The 20,355-nt window shown below is 48.9% G+C and overlaps 1 protein-coding gene and 1 pseudogene across 7 annotated transcripts in view; both read right to left on the bottom strand.

Annotated features, from left to right (window-relative positions):
- DYSF (dysferlin) overlaps positions 1-11,784 on the bottom strand; it is a 222,678-nt gene extending 210,894 nt beyond the window's left edge. For all 7 annotated transcript variants that reach the window (XM_068979193.1, XM_068979167.1, XM_068979199.1 and 4 more), the window contains exon 1: positions 11,697-11,784. In XM_068979193.1, coding sequence (XP_068835294.1) covers positions 11,697-11,784 — 88 coding nt within the window. The remainder of the gene's footprint in view (positions 1-11,696) is intronic.
- Positions 4,029-4,439, bottom strand: LOC138087232 (ATP synthase F(0) complex subunit C1, mitochondrial pseudogene; annotated as a pseudogene).
- Positions 11,785-20,355: the final 8,571 nt, after the last annotated feature.

The following is a 20,355-nucleotide window of genomic DNA, read 5'->3' as shown; positions in this document are numbered from 1 at the left end:
CCCGGAGTTCACTCAGACTCACGTCCATCGAGTCCCTGATGCCATCCAGCCATCTCATCCTCTGTCGTCCCCTTCTCCTCCTGCCCCCAATCCCTCCCAGCATCAGAGTCTTTTCCAATGAGTCAACTCTTCTCATGAAGTGGCCAAAGTACTGGAGCTTCAGCTTTAGCATCATTCTTTCCAAGGAAATCCCAGGGTTGATCTTCAGAATGGACTGGTTGGATCTCCTTGCAGTTCAAGGGACCTTCAAGAGTCTTCTCCAACACCACAGCTCAAACGCATCAATTCTTTGGCGCTCAGCCTTCTTCACAGTCCAACTCTCACATCTATACATGACCACAGGAAAAACCATAGCCTTGACTAGGCGGACCTTAGTCGGCAAAGTAATGTCTCTGCTTTTGAATATGCTGTCTAGGTTGGTCATAACTTTTCTTCCAAGGAGTAAGCGTCTTTTAATTTCATGGCTGCAATCACCATCTGCAGTGATTTTGGAGCCCAAAACAATAAAGTCTGACAGTGTTTCCACTGTTTCCCCATCTATTTCCCATGAAGTGATGGGACCAGATGCCATGATCTCCATTTTCTGAATGTTGAGCTTTAAGGCAACTTTTTCACTCTCCTCTTTCACTTTCATCAAGAGGCTTTTTAGTTCCTCTTCACTTTCTGCCATAAGGGTGGTGTCATCTGCATATCTGAGGTTATTGATATTTCTCCTGGCAGTCTTGATTGCAGCTTGTGCTTCCTCCAGCCCAGCATTTCTCATGATGTACTCTGCATAGAACTTAAATAAGCAGGGTGACAATATACAGCCTTGACGTACTCCTTTTCCTATTTGGAACCAGTCTGTTGTTCCATGTCCAGTTCTAACTGTTGCTTCCTGACCTGCATACAGATTTCTCAAGAGGCAGGTCAGGTGGTCTGGTATTCCCATCTCTTTCAGAATTTTCCACAGTTGATTGTGATCCACACAGTCAAAGGCTTTGGCATAGTCAATAAAGCAGAAATAGATGTTTTTCTGGAACTCTCTTGCTTTTTCCATGATCCAGTGGATGTTGGCAATTTGATCTCTGGTTCCTCTGCCCTTTCTAAAACCAGCTTGAACATCAGGGAGTTCACAGTTCATGTATTGCTGAAGCCTGGCTTGGAGAATTTTGAGCATTACTTTACTAGCATGTGAGATGAGTGCAATTGTGCAGTAGTTTGAGCATTCTTTTGCATTGCCTTTCTTTGGAATTGGAATGAAAACTGACCTTTTCCAGTCCTGTGGCCACTGCTGAGTTTTCCAAATTTGCTGGCATATTGAGTGCAGCACTTTCACAGCATTATCTTTCAGGATTTGAAACAGCTCAACTGGAATTCCATCACCTCCACTAACTTGTTTTGAGGCTCCAGCATTTTCAAGTGACTGCCCCCTGGTGAAATCCAACTTCACCTCCTCCACCCCATCCCTTAAGCACTAACTGGTGTTGGAGAATAACACAGCCACCCTGCCAGTATCACCTGCTATGTCTCACCCCAGACTCAGGGGGATCCTGACTGCCAATAAGCAGTGACCCTACATGGCTGCAGTCTCTTCAATCACACTCTCTCCTAGACAACTATTTCATACTTTTCGCTCCCCAAATTTACAGCACCCCATCACCACCCTCACTCTCAGGGTGCTTGCTGTATGCAAAGGAGAGCACGTCCCCAGGCTCCCAGTCTCCTAAACCCCACCAGCTTCTGTGCCCAAACCTTTTGCTCTCCTGCTGTTAATAAATGAATCATTTGTACTCCAAAGCCCGGCTGGGAGCTTGGGCACTAGATCCTACCCCCCTCACCCACTCAATGACAAGTCTAAGGCTGTCCTCTCCCCAATCTTAAAGGCCATGCCTCCTCAGGTTGGCTTCTGCCCTCTTCCTCCTGATTCTTCCACTCTCCCTGAATGATCCCACTCACTCTCATAAGGCAATGGCCATTTACTTCCTCTCCAACATCCAAAGTTCCTCTCTCTCAACAGAACCCAACCATTTGGGTACTACTTCCAGCCTTAGCTCCAGATCCTGACCTAACTAAGCCCATCACCTGGCAATAGCTATTGGTTCAGTGATGGGTATATATGTCCCAAGTTGTTCTCCTGGAGGGATAATTTGTTCTTCGTGACTGGACAAGCCCAGCTCCCTCTCCCACTTTGTGAGAATAAGGAAGCGTGTAGATCCAATTGTCAGCCAGCTCTAAGATGTAGCAGACACCAAGGACAGCAGACCAGAGAAAAATAAAATGGAGTCTGCCTGTGTCCAGGATGCCTGGAGCTGTCCACTCTATGTGCCCAGAGCCCACTGGGTCTCTGGATCATACTGGGGCCTGTTACTAATGGGGCTTCCTCCCCAGAGGACTTGTATTGGGAATGAAGATCACTTTAAGATTGTTTATTATTAAAGTCATTTTGAGATAGGATTTCACTTACAGCCTAAATCGTCCTTGCTGACTTCGGTACCGTCTATGTGCCCACAGCATCCATGTGCCTCCACACGGGAGCCAGGTGATCTTAAATATAATCAGTCACACACACACTCTTTGTAAAATCCCTCCAAGGCCTCCTGTGCTCTTGGAATAAAGCCCAACTCCCTTTCCCTTGCATACAAGGTAAAACCACTCAGCCCCTCACTCTCTGAGCTCCAGTGACTTCTCAGTTTCTGGAATATTATGAGCTCCCTCCAAACTCAGAGCTCTCCTGCCTTCCCCCTTCTTTTAAAGGGCCACCCCCACTCATCCTTCAGGCCTCATTGCTTCCATGAGAAGCCTCTGACCTCCTGATCTAGGTTGGGTCTTCTGGCAAACCACTGCACAACAGCACTTTTCCTTCTTAGGTCTCATCCCAATTGTAAGCAACACCTATTTGTTTAATTGCTGGTTTGATGTCTAGCTAGATGGTGAAGTCAGTCGCTGGGGGGAGAGACCAAGGTTGTCTCAGGCAGCCAGATGTTCCCAGTGCAAGCAAGGGCCGGCCTGGGGTTCGTGTGGTGGACACTGTACTTGGCTGTGTCCCTTCCACCCTAGGATATGGTTAGGCAGGCACGTCTCAAAGAGGATACTACTGCCCTCTACGGGGAATTTTGGATATGATGACTAGGGATATTTTTTATCATCACAATGATTCCTGGCTTTGCTGTTTTCCCCAGCACACTACACCCTGCCCCTCAGTCCTGCTCTAATGGGTCAGAGGCAGCATAGGAAAACTGTGGAACTTTTACAAACACTTGGCTTATGTCCGAGGAACAGTGTCTTCACACACTTGCTCTGTACACCAGAAAAACAGCAGCTGGTGGCATGGGCCCTGGACACTTCCTGAGGCTTCTTTTCCCATCCCAACTTCCAACTTCACTTCTCCCTGATTGGATGGTTGACTGATCCCTTGGAGACGTCATCCTGGAGCCAAAACCTCAAGGGGGCTTCCTCCCAAGGGGACTTGCATCAGGAATGTAGCTCTTGTGGACAGTGTGCTGAGATCTCCACTTGCCCCTCTCAAAGTCATTCTCCCCTCCTTCCACAGAAATGTTCCAAGGACTCCAACCTGGACACATGGTCACCCACATAGATAGACTACATTTCCCAGAATTCCCTCGTAGCTAGATGTGGCCAGGAATCCAAGTGACGACCTATACGATAGGAAAGTGTTACTCTCTCAGCTGTGTTCCACTCTTTGCAAGCCCATGGACTGGGTTAGTCTTTGCAAGCCCATGGACTGGGTCACTCTTTGCAAGCCCATGGACTGGGTTACTCTTTGCAAAGCCATGGACTGGGTTACTCTTTGCAAACCCTGCCAGGTTCCTCTGTCCGTGCAATTCTCTAGGCAAGAATACTGGGGTTGCTATTCCCTTCTCCATGTATCTTCCTGACCCAGGGATCTTACTGGGTCTTCTGCATTGCAAGTCGATTTTTTTTTTAAAGAGAAACATTGTTTTTAACGGTAGAAGTTAGCACACTGCAGCACTGAGCATGGCCTGGAGTCAAAGCAGCAGGGGCGGGTAGGTGACCTCCATGGAGCCTCACATGGTGAAGAGGATGAGGAGCGTGACCATCAAACAGAAAAGCCCCATAGCCTCAGACAGGACAAAGCCCAGAGTGGCGCTGGAGAAGAGCTGCTGCTTCAGAGTTGGGTTCCTTGCATAGCCAAGGATCAAGCTGCCAAACACTGTTCCAATGTCGGCCCCTGGACCAGTCATACCAACTGTGGCAGCCCCAGTGCCAGCACACTTGGCCGCTGTGTCAATGTGCCAGGAGACGACACTGGTCTGGAATTTCTGTCAAGCCACCTGGAGTGAGACACTGCTGTAGGAAGGCTGTTCAGATGGGCTCTTTGGCCTACTCAGGAAGGAGGCAGACATAGGCCTGATCAGACCCCTGGTACAAGAGCACCTCAGAGCGGGAGGAATGAGCAGTACTCCGGTGGTCCACATTTTTTTCAGTCTATTCCCACGGTCCGGCTGCCCCTGCTCAGACCACAGCACTCGCCTAGCTGAAGATGACTGACTCACATCCTGGCTTTAGCTTTAAGCACAGGCAGATTCTTTACCCTGCGTTGCAGGCAGATTCTTTACCCTCTGAGCCACCAGGGAAGCCTCAGTGAACAGGAAGGCTAATGCTGTCCTGCCCAGGCTGCAGTGGAAACATATCCCAAATCATCATATCCAAAATAGCCGCTGGGAGCAGTACTATCCTCTTTGAGAACCACTGGTTTAGCCTCATCATGGTATGGAAAGGACACTGGAGAGCCAAGCACAATGTCCACCACACCAACCATGTTGTCAAAGGGACCACAAGGTATAGCAGAGAAACAGGACAGAAGGATGCGGAGGCCTGGGCAGCCCAGTGGGTCAGAACGTTACCAGTCAGGGCTGCCTACACAGCAACCATTATGAGAGTGACCATCATGCATGCCACCCCCCTCCCGCATCAGTTAAGGTTTGCTAACCAACGGCCAAATGTGCATCCTACCTAAGAGCCCAGGTAAGGGCAGCTCCTCAGCACCCTAGACAAATCCAGCCCCACTGCAAAGGCGACAGGGCCGGCTTAGGAGCCCCCATTGGGGAGCAAGTGGGTAAAGGTGTTCTTGGCCTACAGTGGCTTGAAGCAGGGTTTCGGTTCTCAGTCAGAGACTGAAGTCAGCCTACAGTAATTAATGAGAGCTCTGAGTCCTGGCCGCTAGACCACTGGCCACTGAAACAACCCTGGCCCATATGGCTTTGTGGAAAATGAATTTCTACAAAGAAACAAAGTAGGGAAACAGTGTTTACAAGGAGGCAAAAGAGTACATGTGGACAGACACACAAGCAGGCTGAGAGAGCCGCACCCTCACGGTAGTTTAAATTGCTTTTATGGGGCATTTCTTCTGGGTTTCCTGTAGCCAGTCATCTTGCTTTGCCTTGTTCTGATCCGTACTTGGTTTATCTCAGGGTCCTCCCATGTGTGTGTGCATTTCTTAAGCCAAGATGGGTTCTAGCCAAGAGGCCTATGGGTAGGCTGACATCACTTACTATGGGGTGGAGGCCCCTCCCTTTTTGACCTCCAAGGAGCTTTTCTGCACATGTGTAACTGGAAGGTGTCCTTGATGTTAAGAATGAGGAATATGTGGTCTTTGATCTCTTATCTAGTCATGCTTTGCTTCTCCTCCCTCCTGCTGTTTTGGGGTATCTGCCCACAGCAAACAAAATCTAGCTGTTCAGCCTGGGGCCTATCTCCTGCCTGAAGGGGACCTGTTTTGAAGCTGAGTTTGCATAGTAAGCCCAGTTTTTACTTAATATTTCATGTTAACCACAATGACATTTCAGAGCTAACAGAGGTAAGAGGGGAGGGGACTAAAGCTCACCCCTGCCGTCCCAGTGGTGTGGTCACAGATAGGTGCTGCCTGATCATCTCAAGTGAGGAGGCTGGCTGCCTGGTCCCTGAAGAGACACAGACCAAGTCTCCAGGATTAAACACAGCACCATCAGATGCTGCCACTGATGCTGTCTGATGCTGTCTCCCGGGACACACCCAGCACAGAGACCTGTTGTCTTTGATCAACACAATGTTTTATGACAAAATTGTACTTTAAACATTATGCGATCTGGATTTATAGCATCCTTTGAAAAATCAGAACACCTGGCACGCGAGCCCTAATTGTCTGCCTAACGCTGATTACCTGGCACCTCTGGCTGGAAGTGCGCGTCTCAGCTCGCCCTGCACACCACTCACCCAGATAAGCATATGCTCCTCACTCTGGCCTTAGTTCTACCACCTGCCATGCTCCCCTGGGGATGTGGGCTTATGACCCTCTTCTGTCCCCTATTTGGGGTCCTTCCTACCTGCCAGTCAAGAGGAGTTACTTCAAGGAGAGCCCCTTCTTGTTCTTGGTCCACTGGTCTCCTCTAGCTCAGTTCTCTTAATGTCTGGGCCTTGTGTTTCCCTAAGGCCTCACATAGGGTATCCAGGAAGCAAATAAACCTTGCCCTCTGCTTCCAATAACACCAACCTTGAAATGAACACTCTGCATGTGAGCTTCCAGGATTCTTCAGGGCACATGTGTCCAAGTCCAAAGACTCACAGGAGTACGAACAGTCTAATGCATCCTTCTGCCCCACCTCCACATTCATTGAAGAAATTGTGTCCGGTGGATATCCCGATACAACCAGCTGGGATTAGAGGGGCACCCACACATGTCTGCCAGGGGTGTCGGGCAGCAGTGATTCTGGTTATGGCCATGATCACATGGCTGACTGCCCGGGAAGAATAGCCCATTGCAGGAACAACTAGACGGCCCTGGGCGTCCATCGAAGCCCTCGCTTTTCTAGCCGTGTGTCCCAAGGCATGAGGTCTGACCTTTCAGAGTCTATTTCCACTTCTGTAAAATCAAGAGAATGTTACTTCACAGAGCTCTTGGGATGATTAAAGCAAACACCAGGGCTTCCAGCCCAGAGCCTGCCTGGCTCACAGGAGATGCATAATTTCAGCCCAATGAACCAATCTGGGGAGAGACCAGTATGCAGGAAGAAAAGAAAGAGAGAGATTTGGGCCTGGAGAGGGAGACTGAGAAGGTTTGTGGGCCCAGGGAGTCACAGGAGGGATGCTCGTTCCAAGAAAGATCCAGTCCGACGGGGAGGGGCAGCCAGCCTGATGGCCAGAGCCAGCCATTAGGCAAGCAGACAAATGCCTTGGGCTCAGAAAGGACTGCCCTGGGGAGGGCTCCCAGAGGAGACAGGGCAGAGTCCCCTGGGGCTGAAGGGATGGCTGCTCAGCACTCAGCACAGCGTGCCCAGTCTGATTGGACAGTAAATGAACCAACAGAGCTGGTGATAGGACTGACCAGGCCAAAAAGATAGTGAAATGTGTGCAATGATTTCTTGGTATATGTACAATACATGTTAACCATAATAATAATTAGAATGTTGTTAGTCACTCAGTCGGTCCAACTCTTTGTGACCCCATGGACTATAGCCCACCAGGCTCCTCTGTCCATGGGATTTCCCAGGCAAGAATACTGGAGTGGGTTGCCACTTCCTTCTCTAGGGGATCTTCCCGATCCAGGAATAGAACCTGGGTCTTCTGCATTCTAGGCAGATTCTTTACTGTCTGAGCTAAATATATATATAATCACATATTATAATAGTGAAATAGTTAATGTGTATTTATGTGCCAGGCATTATTCAAAGTGTTTTATATGGATTAACACATAAACTCTTCAGAACCATCCCTCCAAAACAGGTACTATTATTATCAACATTTCATAGGTGGGGAAACCGAGCACAGAGTGGTTAAGTAACTTGCCCAAAGACACACACGCCGCTGCAAAGTGGCAGAGCTGGAATTCCACACCCAAGGTCCCAGGTAGTCTGGGTCTACAGCCAATACTCTCGGCTACCATCCTTCTTTCACCCTGTTCAGTGCTCTTAGCCCACTGGAATGTGACTGAGGCTTCACTCCTGAGCGCCACCCCCTGCAATGGATCGGCTAAGCTGGTGGCCTAAGCTTACAGTGCTCCCTTTCCAGAGTCCCCCAAGAGCCTGCCACCCCCACTGCAGGCTGCCCACCTCAGTGCCACAGGATGCATGACCCTAGCCTCAGCTTATCAGACCCTTAAGAGCCACCACAGGCCTAACAGAAGGCTTGAAATGGCCTAGCACAAGAGTTCTGCCCAGCGGGAGCACCCTGGAGCAAGCAGTGACTGGTCCTGCAAGATGCAGAAGGGCAGAGACCCCTCTGAGATGAGAAAGCATCCTTCAGACCAGAGAATGAGGTCGAGGACGTCAGAGTCCGAGAGAGAAAGAGAGCCGGTGGCAGCAGGGACAAGGTGTGAGGGGACGTGCAGATGGAGACGGGGCTCCAGGGTGTGAGCCAGAGCCGGGTTCATTCCGGTCTCTCCACCTTTCACGGCTTGTCTTTTGTAAATCAGAGCTAAGGCCAGAGGGAAATGGTAGGGCAGTTAAAGACAACAGGGTTCCAGAGCCAGAGTATGTGGGCCTGAGTCCTGACTCCACTAATGACTAGTGTATGACTTAACTTCTGTGTGGTGTAGAGTGTGGGTGATAATGGTTACTACCATATATGGCTGCTAGAAGGATTAAGGATCTACATATAAGGGCCTGGTACAAATTGAACAACTTGAACATGATAGAGCTCATAGTAAGTGAGCTCTATTTAGAACAGAGCTTACACCTAGGAAGCACAGTACCAGTTAAGTACATCTTATAGGATTGTTGTGGAATTTAAAGAGACAGCATCTGAAAATAGTACATTGTTTGTGCTTAATGAATGACCATTCTCTCTCACTGTGATGAATACACAGGTTCAGAATCGGAATCCCCCATCTCTGGGTCATTTGTCATACACTGCACTCCTTGTAGCCTGCACTCCCCCCACTTTGACTGAGCCCAGCCCGGGTACCCCACGCACAGTCCTCCCTAGCTCTGGCTCGGGTCCAGGGTGCCTCGTGTGTGGGTAGTGCATGGTATGCTTTTCAAAGCACTTTCTTATTCATGAGCACAGATGCTGAGAACAACAGAGGGCATGATGATAGGGGTGGTGTGGTGGGTGCTTTGGCCGCTGTGTAACCTTGGCCAGGCCCCTGCACTTCTCTGGGCCTATCTGCTCTGCTCATCTGTCAAAGGGGATAATATCCCTGCCCAATGGCCTCACAAAGCTACTGTGAACAGGAAGTGAATTTAGGCATGCATGGAGGCACCTGTTAAATTACAGGATATTCCAAACAGGTAGCCAAAGGAAGGGGCGTCCATGGTTTCCAAACCTAACAGGTCTGAGAAGGCCAGTTCCCAGCCAGTTGGTGAGGGGAGGCTTCCCAGAAGGGCATTCTGCTCTGAGTAGTGTGTCCCTGAGAACAGAGCCTTCTGTGTAATCATTTAGCAACTGTCCCTGGCTGGGAGGAGGAGGGGGAGCTGGCCTGATGCTGCGGGGAGGCCGAATTTGGACATAAGTTAAGAGCTTGGCCAACACACAGGAGGTGGATTGTGGCCAAGGCTGGGGGAGGGAGGGCCTGTGCTCCCCATGACTGCCTGGCAGTGACTGTGATGGCCGGGAGTTGGGGCATCCAGACAGCCCCCTCTGAAGGCTGGGGGCACTCCTGGTCAGCACAGACAACATACTTCCTTTACCACCAGGGAAGGGGGACCCCCTCAGAGGAGCCGGCTGCAGACAAAGGGGAGGACTGCAGACTGACAGCAGACAGATGGGGGGCGGGACTCATTTGGGGGGAGGATGAAGGATGAGCGATTGCTCCACAGACAGCCCTGGGGCAGTAGTAGGAAATTACGACAGGAGAGGAACCATGCCAGAGGGACTTCCGGTGGGTAAAGCACTTCCAGGGTTAGAAAGTGCTTCCCCATTCATTAACCATTCTTCATTCTTTCCTTTCTCTTACTAGGGTTCTGAACTTCGTCTGGGTGGGGGCATTGTGAAGTCTGGGGAAAGTGTGTGTGTGTGTTGTGGGGAGGTGTTGGGAGGTGGGAGTGTGGTCAGAGAAGGCGGATGAAAATCTGGTTCAAGCTGAGTGGTCATCAGAGGCAAGGCCCCTGAGAACAGAGGCAGGAGTGCCAAAGTGGCCCTTCTTGCATTTCATTTGTACTGGACAGCTCCGGAGGGTGCTGTCCACAGGGCGGGCTCAGCCCTGGGACAGGGATGAGGGGCTGAGTGGGGCGGATGAGCTGAGGGAGACGGATGCTCAAAGCCCAGGGTGCTTGTTTCCCTCTGGCAGCAGCGTATCCTCCTTCCCCTCAGCCAGGGGGTTATTTACAGAGTGGACGGGGCTCCCAGGTCTGTAGCTCCAAGCCCAGGGCCCTCAGCTCGGCTGCACATCCGGGCCTTACAGATGAACCACTGTCCTGGCCTGCACAGACCTGAGGTTGTAGAAGAAGTGTGGAGGCACCCCCCGCCCCCACCCCACCACCCCATTCATGCCCTCATTCTCTCCCTGGAAACACCTTGATAAAGCTCATTTTAAATGGCAACTGTAGGAAACTGGTCAGAACAGTTCAAAGCAAGGTGTCAGGAAAAGAGCACGGCCAGAGTGTCGCCTCCCTCTACCCCTCACCCTGGAGCACATTGCTTTCCAGGCCAAGGGCCCATTCAGCAGCTCCTCCTCGAGAAAGCTGAATCTCATCCCCAGGAGCGTGTGTGTGTGTGCACGCGTGCACACTGCTGTGGACACATGCCTGCATTCTGTGAGTTTCTACTCCTTGGAACTTGCAAGCATCACACGCATTTCATGTGTGCATGTGTCTGGGACCCTATGGGCACAGGGGTGTCTGGGCACAGGGAACCAAAAGCTCATGGCACTAAAAGGAAACGTCCATTGGATGGCCAGGGATTTCTGGAGGCCTGGGATGTAGCTAGATCCTGAAGGAGAAAGGGAGTGATAGGCATAGAGGCTGAGAGCAAACCCACAGGGTGGGTGGGGCAGCGGGCCCACGCAAGTCCTCTGGTCCTTGTCCTTCAGTAAGGCTCCAAACACACAGGCCCGGTGCATAGACCCCAGCTCGGGCTCCGCCCACAGGAAGTCCCAGGGAAGCAGCCTGAGCCCAGCCCTCGCCTCCTAGAGAAGTCCGTTCATCACCATGAAAGGCCTTCCTGTGGACGGTCTCAGTCTGATGGGGGAGCAGGCTCCTCCACCTGATGACGGGCATGCCACCCCCAAAATGCTGAATTTCCCGCATCCTGTGCCAGAAAGCAAGAGTAGGACCCCTGGACCGATGGGCGGTGCCTCGGTCCCCAGTATATGCCTGCAGGCTGGCCCAGCCTGTGATAGAGAGTAAAGGGCGAGGGCAGCCGCCAGGGCCCGGCCAAGGCAAGAGAGTCGGATTATAAATAGCCCTGGGACCAGTCTTTCGGGGAGAGGCGGGGAGCCCTGCAACACAACGCTTTGCAGCACGCAATGCAAAAAGGTCTCTTTTAAGAGATCCAGGGAGTGCGAGGATAGATGCTGGTCCTGCCCCCCAGCCCCCTCCTAGCCCCAGCCTGGGCTCAGCTTCCGGGCGCTGACCACCTCTCCCTCTTGCCTCCATTTCTCCGAGTGGCCTCTCTCCGAGTGTGTTTTTGGAACACCCAAAGTCAATCTGGCCGAGAAGTCATATCTCTCACATTCCGATGTTCTTCGAGGTGGAGAGCCGCGGCGTCCCTTCTCCAACTCCCACCCCCTCTTTCCGGGAAAGATCACGGGCCCCTCCTACCTGCAAACACCGCGGAGCAGTAGGCATCGCTGATGTCGGTGTCAGGGGTGTGGACGTTCTCCGCGTAGAGGATGAAGACCCTCAGCATGACTGATGGGAGTCAGGATCCCGCGCACCCAGGGCGCGGAGAGGGCTGAGGAAGGTTGGGGATCGCCGAGGCGCAGCTCGTGAGTCCCCTCACAGGAGAGGGCTGGCGCGGATCACTGACTCCCAGCTCAAAGCAACGGCTCTTGAAGGAGAAAAAACAGGCCAGTCCCGGGCTGCTCCAGTGGCCTCCCCGGGCTACGCTTAGCCCGCTTGTCAGCGGGAGCTCCGAGAACAGGGGCTTCTGCTCATCTTCCACCCGCGCCGCCCTGCGCGAGCTTGGCTAAGCAGTAATTCAATGCTCCGGCCGCAGACTCTCCCAATGACATGGCATTTTGCACCTGGCGGTGGAACAGCGGACTGGGCGGCGGCCGCGATGGCTGAGGACTGGACCAGGGTTGCGGGCGCCCAGCGCAGTCCAGATCTCGCTCCAGGACGGGAGAAAGACTTGGTCCCTCCCCTGACCTTCCACCTCGGGCAGTGCGCGACGCCCGTCCGGTGGCCTCCCACCGCGGGGATTCCAGCACTCTCCCTCGCAGCCAGCCAGACCGCCCCGGGGACGCTCTGGGGAGCAGGCGCAGGGCCGGCGCTTTCCAGACAGAAGACCAGAGTTGAGGAATTTCATTGAGCGGCAGCGCTGGCTGCCTTGAAAACTTTGTACCCTTCTTCTCTGGTTGTAAAAACAACACATACTACTTTAAACAAAGAGCATAAGAGAAAGAAATCGCTGAGTCTGAAAAAATTACAATATTAACATTTGGTTATTTACCAACTCAGACTGTTTTTTTCCTGTGAATTGCATACATATATATACAGGTGGCTTCCCTGCATAGCTCAGAGGTTAAAGCGGCTGCCTGCAATGCGGGAGACCTGGGTTCGATCCCTGGGTCGGGAAGATCCCCTGGTGAAGGAAATGGCAACCCACTCCAGTATTCCTGCCTGGAGAATCCCATGGACGGAGGAGCCTGGTGGGCTACAGTCCACGACACGGGGTCGCAAAGAGTCGGACACGACTGAGCGACTTGGCCTTCGCTTTCACTTTCATGCATGTTGTTACGGTCTTTATTGTATGACTGAGATCAGTGTCTGTGCAGTTCTGTGTCCTGCTTTTTTCAAGTATTATTTCCTTGCATCAGTAAATATTCTTTATAAAGTTTTTTCAATAGCTACTTAATTTTCTGTCAGGTGACTATATTAAATTTGCATGTCTTTCTCCTATTGCTGCATACTTAGGCTCTTTCCAGTGGTGAGAAATCGTAGTGAGAAATTGCTTTTTATATAAATCTGGGATATACACCTGTCTTGAGCCCCTCTCTGCTTGTTCCTCAGTTGGGATTTCTAGCTTTGGAATTGTAAGGGCACAGGACATGCCTTTTTTTAGGTCCTAGTACCTGTTGCTAAACTGCTTTCCCGGAGCCGTGTGGACCCGCTCCCAGCAGTTGGGTGACTCACCTTCTAAAGTGGGCCATTTGGATGGGTGTGGGTGTGCAGCTGTCAGCAAAACTCCTCCCCCCGGGAGCCCACTGGGGTAGCACACCCTCCCAGGGCAGGAAGGATCATATGCTGGCTGTGCCTCATATGAAGGTACCAGGAGGTAGTAATGCTTCCCCAAAGATCTGTGATTTTTAGGTCAGAATAGAGACATTTCTTGTGATCGTGTCTGGTCCTCCTGCTACAATCTGTGCCTCTTTGCCTCTATCACAATATGTGATTGGTGGGGGGGGAAGGAAAATGAGGGGGCTTAATCATTCATTTAACAGAAATGTATGGAGTCCTAGAGCATGAAAAGCTCTGTCCTGGGTGATGACACACAGGTAAACATAAGTGACATTGTCCCTGTTATGTGCTGAATCATGTTCTCTCAAAATTTGGCTATTGAAGCATTGACCTCAGTTAAGAAGGTGATTAAGTCAAAATGAGGCTGTTAGAGTGGGATCTAATCTAATACAACCCAACATGTTCTTATACGAAGAGGAAATTTGGGTAAATGAAGAGATACTAATACCAGGGAGGCATGCACACAGAGGAAAGACCACGCAAGGACACTACAAGGAGAGGGCATCTGCCAGCCCCGGAGAGACCTCAGCAGAAGCCAGACCTCCTGACCCGTCCACAGATTGAGCTCGGGCTTCTGGCCTCCCGAACCATGAGAAGACAAACTTCTGTCGTTTTAAGTCACCCAGCTTGTGGTATTTTGTTATGGCAGCCAGAGAAAACTAATATAGACCTAGACCTCAAGGAGTTTCAGTAGAGGAAATTGGTGCTTATCAAGCAACCAAGGCAATCTCACACCATTCCAGTAAGTGCAATAAAGTAGAGAAAATGGTGGTGCGTGACAGCAGATAGCAAGGAGCCCTCATCCAGTCCTGGGACAGCGAGAGGTATTTGAGGTGAGATCTGAAGGCCAATTAGTTCACTGGGCAAGACTGGAGGCCTCCCCGGTGGCTCAGATGGTAAAGACTGAGGTTGGGGCAGAGGACAAGAGGTTTCTTAAGAGAAGGAAGGAAATGCTCTGAGTCAAGGTCCTGGGAAGAGTGAGGGAAGAGAGAACATCCTGGCTGGAGTGCAGACTTGGAGGAGGAAGGATTGGAGGTGAGGTTGGAGAATCCACAGGGCCTGAGAGAAGCTGCCTGTGGCCCAAGTCCAGAGGAATGGCAGGACCTGGTTTACTTTTCAGCATCTCCCTCTGGCTGCATTTGGGGGAATGGGGTGCAAGGGGCCAGAGTTGGGGTAAGGAGGCCAGTTAGTAGCCACAGCAGGGGGTCAAAGTGAGATGTGGTGGTGACTTGGCCCACAGAGGTGAAAGAGGAGATGGAACTGAAGTTAAAGCTGGGAGGAAGTAGGAGGGTCATTCTGTGAGCAGGTGGAGCAGATCAAGTTTCCTGCTGCTGAACTTGGCCTTTATGTGTTACTGGAGAAGAAACATTTGGCATGGATGAAGTAATTGGCTAATGCATTCATTCATTTACCAACGTGTATTGTTGTTTCAGTCGCTCAGTCGTGTCTGACTCCTTTGCGACCCAGTGGACTGCAGCACACCAGGCTCCTCCGTCCATGGAATGTCCCAGAAAAGAATACTGGAGTGGGTTGCCGTTTCCTTCGCCAGGGGATTTTCCCTACCCAGAGATCGAACCTGCATCTCCTGCATTGGCAGGCAAATGTTTTACTGCTGAGCCACTGGGGAAACCCTAACCAATATGTATAGGGTGCCTCATATATGGCAGGAGTGTGCAGGGTTCAGTTTTAGAGAAGGGTACCAAGTAGGGAGTAAAACTTAATCTCAATGAGAAGAAGGACAAGAGGCCCTGTTGCTCTAGGGAAAGTCCAAATTATGGTCTATTTTTAAAGAAGTACAGTTTGGCTCTATTCCGATGCATAAAGCAATAGGAACCTGCTGTAAGGCTGAGCTAAAATTGGACCCAAGAAACATTTAGCTGCTTGCAGACATGGTGGCTAAAGTGATTCAAAAGAACCAGCTTTCTTTATAGGTTAAACATCCCCCTTGCAACTTCTCTATGCTGTTTATTCATGCAACAACTTCTCTTCAGATTTGTTATGCACAGCCTCATCTGTACAGATACGAACCCTTAGTGGGAATGCCCCCCAACTTTACTGCTCAACACAGGGCATGTTTGGGTTTTCTTCTCTATTTAAAAGAAACACGTTCTCTGAGACCACCCTCTGGGTAACAGAGAAAGACACTTGATTCAAGTCAAAGCAGTTTGATGATCTCTCCCAAGAATTTGAAATTGGGACAGAGATGCTAGCTTCTGTGCGTGGCTGGAACTCAGATGAATAAAATGGAGGCTCAGAAGGCACCCCATGCAGGGAGAAATGGAGAAAGTTCAGCAGTCAGAGAAAAAAAGATCACAGGGGTTGGGGGAGAGGACAGAAAGACACACTTTCAGGCATTTGTGGATCCCATCCCTCATGAGTCTTTCTGCCCATGAATTCTGAGATGGCCTTGAAGGTGAATATTCATCATTTTTAGCTCCCAGCTTTCAACCTCTCCTTCCTAAAACACCTCTCACCACTCTATGTAAGTGGTCTCAGAGCAGAAGTGCCCGCCTCTCTGGAAACTTCAGTCAGGGCCTCCCCCTTCCTGTCACTGTGCAGCGTGGCCAAGGCTCAGCCAGTTGGACACTCTCCCCCAGGACTTCAGAGTCCTTAAGGAGCTTAAGCAGGAAGTCAGACATGACAGCTGCCATGACAGCAAATGACGTCTCTTCCTCCTGTAGGATGAAGGGTCACAGTTGTGACTCCTGCAACCCTGAGTTCTGTTTCCCAAGCCAGCACTGCCGGCTTCTCTCCATTCTGTGCACCCCCAAAGCTCTCCTGTAATACTCTCCTGACTCAGATGCCCAGGCTTGGTTGAGACTGCTAGCAGTCAAGAATCCAACTGTGTCCAGTGTCTTTAGAGCGAATCCATCCATATCCTGTTTAGGGCAGCTTGAAGCATAACTCTGTTCCCTGCTATTGAAAAAAACCTTGGCTATGACTTTCAAGGTATATGAAGCACCGCTAGAGTCTTATATTTCTATATGTTCTCTTCTTTGGAACTACGGCTGGGGTCAGATCAGGAAAGACATAAGGAAGTGAAGAACATGAGGACTTAGAGCTTTGATGTAACTCAGAAAAATTCCTAGGGGTGTGTGTGTGTGTGTTTGTTGGGGGGAGAGGTTAGGGGACTAGTGTCTATCCCTTAATTGGGGCATCATGAGAGAATAACCAACAGGGGCTGCCACGTACGACTGCACAGGTCATACTGAACTAATGATACATGCTCACGTTCATAAACCATAACTGTGTCAAAGTCAGGATCTCTAGCTAAAGGTACTAAACAGGCAGGCAGTCAGCTTCAGCTCAGGAAGCCTTCAAAGGTGAATTCTACTCTGTAGACAGCCTGGCTGACATACAGAAGTTATACATCTTCATGTAGTTAAATTTATCAGTCCTTTCCCTTATGGCTTCTATTTTTGTTGTCTTGATAAGTAATCCGTGCTTCATCCAAGGTTACAAGATGACTTACCTAGATTTATCAAGATTTGCTTAGATTTACCTATAGTTACCTGTAAGGTTTTTTCAATTCTTAAAATTCTCTCTGGCGTTATAGTTTGGTTTCTCCTCTGGGAAAGAAAGTAAATAAGCAGAACCTTTCCCAACTTAGGCAATTTAAAGAAAAACTATTTGAATCTTCAAGGTCAATCTATTTTAGCTGCCATGAGCTCAGTTCCTCTAAGACCACATGCTCTGTGTTGGAATCCACAGAGTCAGGTGTACTGGGGACAGAAAGTAGGGGTGGTATCAGTGTTAGCTCCCAGTCATCATATGACCATCGACAGATTTCATATCGCCGAGCTTTAGTTTCCTCATCTATAAGATAAATACAATCACAGTTTGTGGTGAGGGTAAAACGAAGATAAAATACATGTAAAACACTATTTTAAGGCTTTTCTGGCCTGGATAGGGGTTTGTTTTTTTTTTTTTTTTTAATCACAGCAGGTTAAAAAATTGCAACATTTCAGGATACAGAGGCTGCTCCAAATATTTTATTCATCTTTTATTTCCTATCAAATACAAAGATGCCCACTCAGTACCTGCCAACTATCTGCCAACTAAGAAGTGTTTGTAAACACTCCATGACTTCGATGTTCTCAGCCACACACATCTCTGCCAAGCTTGCTAAGAACCACAGACCCTGATCACACTTTGGTCATCTCATCTGCTTTCCCTGAGAACAACTCATGGTAGTGTCAGAAGCTTTCAATTTGCCATGAAAGGGACCTTCCAGAGGATCTACCATAATAAACACTTAGTAGTTCAGCTCAGTTCAGTTCAGTCCCTCAGTCGTGTCCGACTCTTTGCAACCCCATGGACTGCAGCACACGAGGCCTCCCTGTCCATCACCAACTCCCAGAGTTTGCTCAAACTCATGTCCACTGAGTCGGTGATGCCATCCAACTCTCATCCTCTGTTGTCCCCTTCTCCTCCTGCTCTCAATCTTTCCCAGCATCACGGTCTTTTCAAATGAGTCAGCTCTTCACATCAGGTGGCCAAAGTATTGGAGTTTCAGTTTCAGCATCAGTCCTACCAATGAATATTCAGGACTGATCTCCTTTAGGATGGACTGGTTGGATCTCCCTGAAGCCCAAGGGACCCTCAAGAGTCTTCTCCAACATCACAGTCTGAAAGCATCAATTCTTCGACACTCAGCTTTCTTTATAGTCCAACTCTTACATTCATACGTGACCACAGGAAAAACCATAGCTTTGACTAGACGGACCTTTGTTGGCAAAGTAACGTCTCTGCTTTTTAATGTGCTGTCTAGGTCGGTCATAACTTTTCTTCCAAGGAGTAAGCATCTTTTAATTTCACAGCTGCAATCACCATCTGCAGCGATTTTGGAGCTCCCCAAAATGAAGTCTGACACTGTTGCCACTGTTTTTTCATCTATTTGCCATGAAGTAATGGGACCAGATGCCATGATCTTCATTTTCTGAATGTTGAGCTTTAAGCCAACTTTTTCACTCTCCTCTTTCACTTTCATTAAGAGGCTCTTTAGTTCCTCTTCACTTTCTGCCATAAGGGTAGTGCCATCTGCATATCTGAGGTTATTGATATTTCTCCCAGCAATCTTGATTCCAGCTTGTGCTTCCTCCAGCCCAGTGTTTCTCATGATGTACTCTGCATGTAAGTTAAATAAGCAGGGTGACAATATACAGCCTTGACATACTCCTTTTCCTATTTAGAACCAGTCTGTTGTTCCCTGTCCAGTTCTAACTGTTGCTTCCTGGCCTGCATACAGATTTCTCAAGAGGCAGGTCAGGTGGTCTGGTATTCCCATCTCTTTCAGAATTTTCCACAGTTTACTGTGATCCACATAGTCAAAGACTTTGGCATAGTCAATAAAGCAGAAATAGATGATTTTCTGGAATTCTCTTGCTTTTTCCATGATCCAGCAGATGTTGGCAATTTGATCTCTGGTTCCTCTGCCTTTTCTAAAACCAGCTTGAACATCTGGAAGTTCACAGTTCATGTATTGCTGAAGCCTGGCTTGGAGAATTTTGAGCATTACTTTACTAGCATGTGAGATGAGTGCAATTGTGTGGTAGTTTGAGCATTCTTTGGCATTGACTTTCTTTGGGATTGGAATGAAAACTGACCTTTTCCAATCCCATGGCCACTGCTGAGTTTTCCAAATTTGCTGGCATATTGAGTGCAGCACTTTCACAGCATCATCTTTCAGGATTTGAAATAGCTCAACTGGAATTCCATCACCTCCACTAGCTTTGTTCCTAGTGATGCTTCCTAAAGCCCACTTGACTTCACATTCCAGGATGTCTGGCTCTAGGTGAATGATCACACCATTGTGATTACCTGGGTTGTAAGCATCTTTTTTGTATAGTTTTTCTGTGTATTCTTGCCACCTCTTCTTAATATCTTCTGCTTCTGTTAGGTCCATACCATTTCTGTCCTTTATTGAGCCCATCTTTGCATGAAATGTTCCCTTGGTATCTTCAATTTTCTTGAAGAGATCTCTAGTCTTTCCCATTCTTTTGTTTTCCTCCATTTCTTTACACTGATCACTGAGGAAGGCTTTCTTATCTCTCCTTGCTATTCTTTGTAACTGCATTCAAATGGGTATATCTTTTCTTTTCTCCTTTGCTTTTTGCTTCTCTTCTTTTCATAGCTATTTGTAAGACCTCCTCAGAAGCCATTTTGCTTTTTTGCATTTCTTTTTCTTGGAGATGGTCTTGATCCTGCACAATGTCACACTCTATCTATCAGATCTAGTCCCTTAAATCTATTTCTCACTTCCACTGTATAATTGTTAGGGATTTGATTTAGGTCATACCTGAATGGTCTAGTGGTTTTCCTCACTTTCTTCAATTTAAGTCTGAATTTGGCAATAAGGAGTTCATGATCTGAGCCATAGTCAGTTCCCAGTCTTGTTTTTGCTGACTGTAATAGAGCTTCTCCATTTTGGCTGCAAAGAATATAATCAATCTGATTTCGGTGTTGACCATCTGGCGATGTCCATGTGTAGAGTCTTCTCTTGTGTTGTTGGAAGTGGTTTTTGCTATGACCAGCGCATTCTCTTGGCAAAACTCTATTAGCCTTTGCCTTGCTTCATGCTGTACTCCAAATCCAAATTTGCCTGGTACTCCAGGTGTTTCTTGATTTCCTACTTTTCCATTCCAGTCCCCTATAATGAAAAGGACATCATTTTGGGGTGTTAGTTCTAGAAGGTCTTCATAGAACCGTTCAACTTCAGCTTCTTCAGCATTACTGGTCAGGGAATAGACTTGGATTACCATTATATTGATGGTTTGCCTTGGAAACAAACAAGAGATCATTCTGTCATTTTTGAGATTGCATCCAAGTATTGCATTTTGGACTCTTTTGTTGACTATGATGGCTACTCCATTTCTTCTAACGGATTCACACCCCCAACAGTAGATACAATGGTCATCTGAGTTAAATTCACCCATTCCAGTCCACTTTAATTCACTGATCCCTAAAATGTCGACATTCACTCTTGCTGTCTCCTGTTCAACCACTTCCAATTTGCCTT

Source organism: Capricornis sumatraensis, chromosome 1, assembly GCF_032405125.1.
Source record: "Capricornis sumatraensis isolate serow.1 chromosome 1, serow.2, whole genome shotgun sequence".
NCBI classification, from domain to species: Eukaryota; Metazoa; Chordata; class Mammalia; order Artiodactyla; family Bovidae; genus Capricornis; species Capricornis sumatraensis.
This window is presented reverse-complemented; position numbering and strand designations above follow the sequence as displayed.